The sequence below is a fragment of the Neoarius graeffei genome, chromosome 11 (genome assembly GCF_027579695.1).
Source record: "Neoarius graeffei isolate fNeoGra1 chromosome 11, fNeoGra1.pri, whole genome shotgun sequence".
NCBI lineage: Eukaryota > Metazoa > Chordata > Actinopteri > Siluriformes > Ariidae > Neoarius > Neoarius graeffei.
The window spans coordinates 47362353-47371351 of record NC_083579.1 but is presented as its reverse complement, the minus strand read 5'-3'; the positions used below and the strand labels follow the sequence as shown (position 1 = coordinate 47371351).

General features: G+C 41.3%; 1 protein-coding gene across 1 annotated transcript; it reads left to right on the top strand.

Moving 5' to 3' along the window:
- Positions 1-568: 568 nt before the first annotated feature.
- Positions 569-8264, top strand: si:dkey-13p1.4 (transmembrane protein 151B). The gene is made up of 2 exons (XM_060933027.1): positions 569-673; positions 6708-8264. The coding sequence occupies exons 1-2, from the start codon at positions 569-571 to the stop codon at positions 8262-8264; spliced, it is 1662 nt and encodes a 553-aa protein (XP_060789010.1).
- The last annotated feature ends 735 nt before the right edge of the window (positions 8265-8999 follow it).

Here is an 8999-nt window from a genome sequence, read left to right as displayed (position 1 = left end):
TTAATATATGGCTGTGGGCGATATAATTTCTGATCTTTAACTCTAAAAACTGATAAATTACTGTTATGGTGTCTTCAAAGGCAAAAGTATTATCACACTTAGTTCAATTCAATGATGGGGTGAAAACACCTAAAAATGGGGCTAATACACTGGGGCTAAACCATCAGGGGGCTAAACCACCATAAACCCATCATTATTACGACATACTATGGATAGAATTATTATTTTTTTTATTATTGGGGTGATATCAGTTTGTCTCTACTCGTATGTTCAGTTATTTAACATCTGCATTAGGTTTTTTTTGTCTTCGTTTCCATTCAGATGATAAACAGCTGTAAGTGAAAGTGAATGAAATCCTGAAGTGCCTCAGGCAAGAGTGCCCCTCCTCCTCTCCCCCCTCCCGCTCTAACCGAATGGGATCTCCCACAGTGGGATCTCCGCGTGCCTTGGCTCATTTCCCGCCATTCCCGCCCTGTGCTGCTCAGCAGTGCACGCGGAGCCCATTTCCCCTGAGGAAAGCAGGGTCTCAGAGGTCCAGCAAGCGAGCTGACTGAAATGTCAGGTCAGGATGGTGTCAACAGACGTGGAAGCTGATAGGAGTGCGGAGGACACAGCGCTGAACAGGCCCAATGATGATGCGGAAACACCGGCCAGCCTCGATACCATAGAGGAGGTGAGATAAGATGAGCCGCACGCGCCATTCATTCTTTTCAGATTTACTTAATTAACGTGCAGTTCACAGGGTTTGTTTTAATTGTCTTGTTTCTACAGGACGCAGCTTCACAGCAATGTTGAGAACAATTTTAAGTTATTGACTATGACTTGTACTGAAGGCTGTCTTCTCTGTGATAATATATGCCAGCATTATTGATTGTCATTGATGCTGAGACCTATTTTAGTCCTTTGCAGCACTCTGTGTCACATAAGATCTAACTGCAGGCCTTAATTAATAAAGCTCTTAAAATCTCTTAATAAGGAAATTTAAAAAAATGTCCACAAGGTTCACAAAAAAACATTATTTCATATGCATGCTGACAATCCAAGATAACTTACAAGGAAGACAGGATCACTCTGAAAATCTACACTTTAAACCAGGGCTCCTGCACAGATCTGGTAAGTCCATTCACATTTACACATGGTGCATTTGCAGACGCCCTTATCCAGAGCGGCTTGCAGAAGTGATGTGTATTCTTCATGAAAACACATCCTCATGCGAGTACAATAGGCCAGGGTCCAAGAACATCATCAAACTAAATCCTGTTACAGAGAAGCAGCAGGTGAGATTTCTCTTCTTTTCTTTTTTTGTTAAAAGAGTGTATAGTGTAAAATCATGAAAATGAAAAATATTTTGAAATAAGCATGAATATCCTGTTGTCGAAGGAATATAGATCCAAAACACTAAGATTGTAAATCTGTTGTCTTTACTCATTCCTATATTCTCTCCAGTACTGCTGACTCTGTAATGCATATCATATTTCATGTTTTCTCTTTCATTACACAGCTAATGACCTTTACAATCAGCAGGAAACTGAATATATAAAGGACAAACACTTGAAATGGTCTGCAGTTTTTTTTCTTTTTGATAAAGAAAAGGGCCAGAACCCTGTACAGGATCTGACAGTGATACACATGCTCCAGATGTTTACACCAACATTACTGGAACATATAATATACAATGCATGGCCACATTGTATACAATCTCTCACTTCCCTTTTTATATGGCATGCACCAGAAGTGTGTGTACCTGCATTCCAGACTGATTAATTCACAGGGTATCCATCATTGCAAATCTTTTTGAGAATGTTAAAAATGAGATTATTTGGCGGTTTACAAATAGTAACGCTAAATGTGGTAATGCTGGTGTTATTCTGAAAGTTGGATAGGATCACTTCCAAATTGTGGTTTGTTTAGAATTTTCTAAGAAAATCTATCAAAAAGGTTTTTGTTAGGTCAAAATGATTGCTGAATATGGATGTGAGCATTTTAGATTAGACAAATAACTGGAGCATTCGGCTGGACCCATTGCTGTAACACAAGCCTAACCTGATTTATTAGTGATACCTTAATGGAGTTTGTGTTTTTGGATGCATGAAGAAGACAAAGTTATACATTAGATGTTTCATCATACTTACGTACATCTTACACTGAAGTTTTTGTCAAAACTGTATATTTTAGCAGCTATGTGATGATATCATATCTCATAACCACTCAGCCATGGACAAGGGAAGTACAGTGCATTGCAAAAGTATTCACTTCCCTTGGCTTTTTACCTATTTTGGTACATTACAACCTGTAATTTAAATGTTTTTTAATCTGAATTTTATGTAATGAATCTGTACAAAATAGTCTAAGTTGGTGAAGTGAAATGAGAAAAAAATATTTAAAAAAAAATTTTAAATAAAAAACTGAAAATTGGCGTGTGCATATGTATTCACCCCCTTTGCTATGAAGCCCCTAAAAAGCTCTGGTGCAACCAATTACCTTCAGAAGTCACATAATTAGTGAAATAAAGTCCATCTGTGTGCAATCTAAGTGTCACACGATCTGTCAGTATATATACACCTTTTCTGAAAAGCCCCAGAGACTGCAACACCACTAAGCAAGATGCACTACTAAACCAAACAACACACAGCAAAATCCCCCAGTGTTGAATTAACACCCAGAGTGTTGATTTAACACCTCTACTGTGTTTATATATGTCCAATTGGACACAAATTAACTCCGAAAGTGTTAATTCAACACTGAGGAATTTGCTGTGCACCATGAAGACTAAGAAGCTCTCCAAATAAGTCAGGGACAAAGTTGTTGAGAAGTACAAGTCAGGGTTGGGTTATAAAAAAATATCCAAATCTTTGATGATCCCCCCGGAGCACCATCAAATCCATCATCATCAAATGGAAAGAACATGGTACCACAACAAACCTGCCAAGAGAGGGGCTGCCCACCACAACTCATGGACCGGGCAAGGAGGGCATTAATCAGAGAGGCAGCACAGAGACCAAAGGTAACCCTGAAAGAGCTGCAGAGTTCCACAGCAGAGACTGGAATATCTGTTCATAGGACCACAATAAGTTGTATACTCCACAGAGCAGGGCTTTATGGAAGAGTGGCCAGAAAAAAAGTCATTGCTTAAGAAAACATGTTTGGAGTTTGCCCAACAGCATGTGGCAGACTCCCCAAACACATGGAAGAAGATTCTCTGGTCAAATGAGACAAAAATTGAACTTTTTGGCATCATGGGAAATGCCATGTGTGGCGCAAACCCAACACCCTGAGAACACCATTTCTACAGTGAAGCATGGTGGTGGCAGCATCATGCTGTGGGGGTATTTTTCATCTGTAGGGACAGGAAAGCTGGTCAGGACTGAAGGAAATGGATGGCCCTAAATACAGGGCAATTCTGGAGGAAAACCTGTTTGAGTCGGCCAGAGGTTTGAGACTGGGACGAAGGTTCACGTTTCAGCAGGACAATGACCCGAAACATACTGCTAAAGCTACACTGGAGTGGTTTAAAGGGAAACATTTAAATGTGTTGGAATGGCCTAATAAAAGCCCAGACCTCAATCCAATTGAGAATCTGTGGTCAGACTTGAAGATTGCTGTTCACCAGCGGAACCCATACAACTTGAAGGAGCTGGAGCAGTTTTGTCTTGAGGAATAGGCAAAAATCCCAGTGGCTAGATGTGGCAAGCTCATAGAGACTTATCCAAAGCGACTTGCAGCTATAATTGCCATAAAAGCTGGCTCTACAAAGTACTGACATTAGGGGGGTAAATAGTTATGCATGTTGAAGTTTTCTGTTATTTTGTCCTATTTGTTTGCTTCACAATAAAAAAAATCACATCTTCAAAGTTGTAGGCATGTTCTGTAAATGAAATGATGCAAACCCTCAAACAATCCATTTTAATTCCAGGTCGTGAGGCAACAAAACCCGAAAAATGCCGGGGGGGGGGGGGGGGGGGGGGGGGGATACTTTTGCAAGGCACTGTAAAGTACTATTGTCCACACTGACCATGTGACTTGCCTGTTTGCATACATGATAAAGTGTTCTGTTTCATGTAGGATCTTCATTACTGATGGCTCCTTTTCTGCTTCCTTAAAAGCTTGTTAGCTTTTATAAATATGAAAAGATGTGCATGTTTCATGACATTGCTCCACTGCTCAACCTGACAAGAAGATATTGAATTGATCAGTTAGGAGTGACAAGCTTTTCATGTGGTCAGAATTGATTTTTGCACAAAGACAAATATGTAACTGTTACCTTAGCGGCAATATACTTTGTTTAACTTCTTCTGAATATATTTATTAAGCTGTCGTTTTGAAACACTGAATGACCGCTTCTACGTACCAATATTCTTCTAGTCTGTTTCTTAAAAATATTTTACCTCCTGAGACCCAGTGTTAAGGAAATTCCCAGGACCCCCTTATGATCACAACACATATTTAATGTAAAGAACAATATGGGAAATATGTACCAACATATTAATTTATTTAAGCTATTATAGTATTTTATTTGTGAATGTTCCATTCATTCAGATGTAGGTTTGAAACCTTGTTAATCATAGTAACATAATTTCTTGGGTTTGTCAAAACTGCTGTTAAACTGTTTATCCAGGTTTTTAGTTATTGAGTTTCAGATGAACCACTTTAATTTCAAGTGTTCAGGCTTCCAGTTATGACAATTAAATGATAACTATATCGACACTGATACCAGATGGTTAATATCAACTATTAATATCTCCATCAACATCATATGATTTTAGAAAAAAAATCAATACAGTCAGTGGTACCCTGGGTATACCTCATGGGCCCCTGGGAGTCCCCACTTTGAGAACCATGGATCTATCCATCCATCCATTATCCGTAACTGCTTATCCTGTGCAGGGTCGCAGGCAAGCTGGAGCCTATCCCAGCTGACTATGGGCGAAAGGCGGGGTACACCCTGGACAAGTCGCCAGATCATCACAGGGCTGACACATAGAGACAAGCAACCATTCACACTCACATTCACACCTACGGTCAATTTAGAGTCACCAATTAGCCTAACCTGCATGTCTTTGGACTGTGGGGGAAACCAGAGCACCCGGAGGAAACCCACACAGACACAGGGAGAACATGCAAACTCCACACAGAAAGGTCCCCGTTGGCTGCTGGGCTTGAACCCAGAACCTTCTTGCTGTGAGAGGACAGTGCTAACCACTGCACCACCATGGACCTAGAGAATTTCAATAACGTTGACAGATGGCTATACAAATTTTCTCTCCTGTCAAGTCCCCCTTACTCACCAATGCATTTCTTGAGGAAAGTAGATGTTTTATAGGCTGTGCATACTCTGCATTATATTTTGAATCAAACTGCATGTATTGTGGTCACATAACAGCACATATGAGCAGTTAGTGTCCCCTAAAGGCCAATTTATGCTGACAACCCAGTCCTCACAGACGGTGTCGCAGATAGTGTCTGCGTAGCCCCCCCACCATCGCAGACGCTCTGCGCGCACCTCCCAAAAATTGTGACCACCGCAGAAGCCTCGCAGACAGCGTCGCAGACAAGAGGGCTCTGATTGGTCCACTCTACATCCGCTGCACACGCACTTCCGCTTCCCTACTTTCCCGGTTTGTTTTGTTTTCACGACCGGCATTTTTAAAAACACGAGCGAAGATGGCGCACGCCTATACTCCCCGCTCAACAATAAATTACAACTGTCTGCAAAAAGCTATCTGCAAAAGCCTTGTCACAAGAGCATTCAGAGGCTTTAACTATCACTGCTTGACAATAGTATTGCCTGCACGTAGCTTTGGAAAGGTGTAGGTTGGAGCAACGCTGAGAAAGGAGAAGAAGGGAGCATGGCCAAGCATGTCACATCACTACACCAAAAAAAAATACCGGAAGCTGGTTACATGTCATCTGTAGCTGCAAATTGCTAGTTTTAGCATTTCGTTCTTTTTTTTTTGATAACAATGCTTACAATACTGAAGATTAACTGATAACCTAACAAGTTATTAGCTGTAACTAAGCTCTTTATAAAATTTAAATAAAATGTTATGCATACATATGCCCTGTGGTGAACAGCAGTGGAGATACTTATTAAGTTCTTGTATACTGAAGTAGCCCTGATAAACAACACTTTGTTTCACTTTATTAATAAAAGCCCTGGTCATGTTTTGCAAGTGAAGACATTCACAGGTTTTTTTTTATCTGTTTCGCAAGCACAGACAAGGGAATTTAAGATACATCAGAGAACGATGTTTTGTTGGTCTCCTCCAAAGTAAGACAATATAGGCTATAAAGGTTCATGCAGAATTACTAAATAGGTTAAAAGGAAACATAAGAAACAATGAAATTTGTTTTTGTTGATGTTAAAGCTGCAGACACCACATAATCAAACAGACATTTAAATCATCTGAATTAATAGCCATCTCAAATCTGTTGGTGATTCCCAATACTACTGTCATTTGTCCCAAGCCTAGCATTGAGGGGCATGCAAGCCTCATGTCAAACAGAGCCTGGCCTTGTTCATGCTTTTTAGCTCAATGGAGTCAAATCCCTGGAGGGTCTATAATAATCTAGTTCTGCCTTGTGAGTTTCCTAAGAGATCAATTCCATCCTTGTCTTGCAACCTTTTTCAGTTCACAACACTTGAGCCCGATTTAGGTGGCTTAAGGCATCTTTTGTATCCTCTCTCTTTTTATCTTCTGTTTCTGCAGCAAAGGCCAGTGAAACAGTCCCTGAGCGCATCTGTACGTCGTGAGACACACTGGCGCTGTCTCCTCCTCTCCTTGCTAATGTACAGCTGCCTGGGTGCTATGGCCTGGTGCCAGTTCACTCGTGTCACCAAGCTGACCTTTGATTCATCCAGTTCCTCATCCATGACCGCCTCTCTAAACTCACTACGAGGTGGAGGGGGGCACTCCATGATATATCATGATAGCCCCTGTTCTGATGGCTATTTCTACATCCCACTTGCCTTTCTACTAATGCTCTACGCGGTCTACCTGATGGAGTGCTGGCACTGCCGTGCCCGCAGTGAGCTGCAGTACAAGGCAAATGTAGACAGTGTCTATGAAAGGGTGCTACGTATGCGTCAGGCTCGGCCATGTGTGTGGTGGAAAGCCATTGGCTATCATTTTGTACGGAGGACACGGCAAGTCACACGCTATCGGAATGGAGATGCCTACACCACTACACAGGTCTACCATGAACGGGTCAACACACACGTGGTGGAAGGCGAGTTTGACTACAGCCGTTGCGGAATGAAGGACATCTCACGGGACCTACGTGGTCTGGAGAGCCATCCAGCTACAAGGTTGCGCTTCACCAAGTGCTTCAGTTTTGCAGGACCAGGACCCGAGAATGTCTATCTCAACCAACGGTCCAGGTTCTTCTCAGAGATTGAGGGCTTGGATGACTACATTGAAGCACGAGAAGGCATGCAGCTGAAAAATGTTGATTTCAGAGAACACCTTATAGCCTATGTGGATCCTGACCAGCTACCCTGGTACTCTTCTCAGGTTGCCTTTTGGCTGGCTGCCGTCCTCATGCTATCCTGGCCATTGCGGGTTTGGATAGAGTATCGGACAGCCTACGTACACTACCAGGTAGAAAAGCTCTTTGGGCTGGAGTACAACAGCAACAGCCCATCTTCAGATGAGCTTCCATCAACAAGAAATAGTCATTGTGATATCCCAAGAGGGGAAACGATAGACAGTACAGAGCTGGAATGGCACATTCGCTCGAACCACCAGCTTATCCCCAGCTACTCTGAAGCCATGTTGATGAACTTGGGGAACTCTAGGCCAGAACAAGGTGACACCAGGGCATCAAACTGCTTCCTTTTAGATGACTCACTAACCCAGAGCTATGGCACTATGGTACAAGACTGTGATCATTGCTGCCAGCTTGAAGGAACGCGTCAGGCCACCATCAGCTCCAGCTGTTCCTCCATCTTCTCCAGGCACACTTTTCATTCATGTGTGTCTCAGGACACCTCCCGCTTTTCACTGTGCAGAATGTATGGATCTAGGCGCACAGTGGGACTGTGGAGGAGCCGTAGCAGCACACTGACTGAACGCTGCTGCCTGGACGAGCAGTGCTGCAGGTCATACTCTAGCCAACTAACACTTAATAATAGCCCCCCCAACTACCAGGATGCCCGCTTCTTCCCTGTCCTCATTGTGCACAGGTCCGAGGGATGTGGAGATCCTTCTGAAGCGAGGAGATACTATGTCCGTAGAAGTTCCCTCTGTTTGGAGACTTCCCTTTAGAACTGTATGCATTCTGACTTTACTGATCAAATATTGTGAGCTGAAAGAATGACTTTGATGACTTTTTTAATGACTTTCAGAATTATTGCCTTAGTGGGCAATTACTGAAAGTAATAATAATACAAGTCCTTGATGTGAATGAAAAAGACTAAAAGCCTCAAAATCTTTTAAATATACAGTAAGTGTGTCGCAAATAAAGAAATATTTGCATCACAAATCATGTACATTGGAATTGCTTGGAAAAGGACTTCATACTTGTTACTGGTACATCATCTACAGTGGAAAATTATAAAATTTGAAGTTTATAAAATCATCAAAGAATAACTGAATATTTAAAGAAAATGTTATACATTTACCAGATACCTCAAAAGTTCAGTTTTCAAACGCATTTCACTTTCAGGTAAAAGGTTTTAATCTGGCCATCATTTAACTTCCATAAACTTTTTGTGTTTGCTGTGCAGAAAAAAAATAGTCAGTTAATTATTGATGAAAGGAAATATTGGATGGACAGTCAAAAAAGAAAAAAGGCAATTCCATTAGTAAAGCACCAATCTAAAAGGTCCTGGCCTTAACTGAAGCCAAAATGCAGGACATTGTATTGATTATTTTAATTTATATTGTTTTGATTTTAGTGAAATATATGTCCAAGATAAAAATGTAATATCCTGAAATCTCTTGTTTCTTACATTAAATGAATATAATGTTTCATTTTAAAACATCATAAGAAATTAAGTA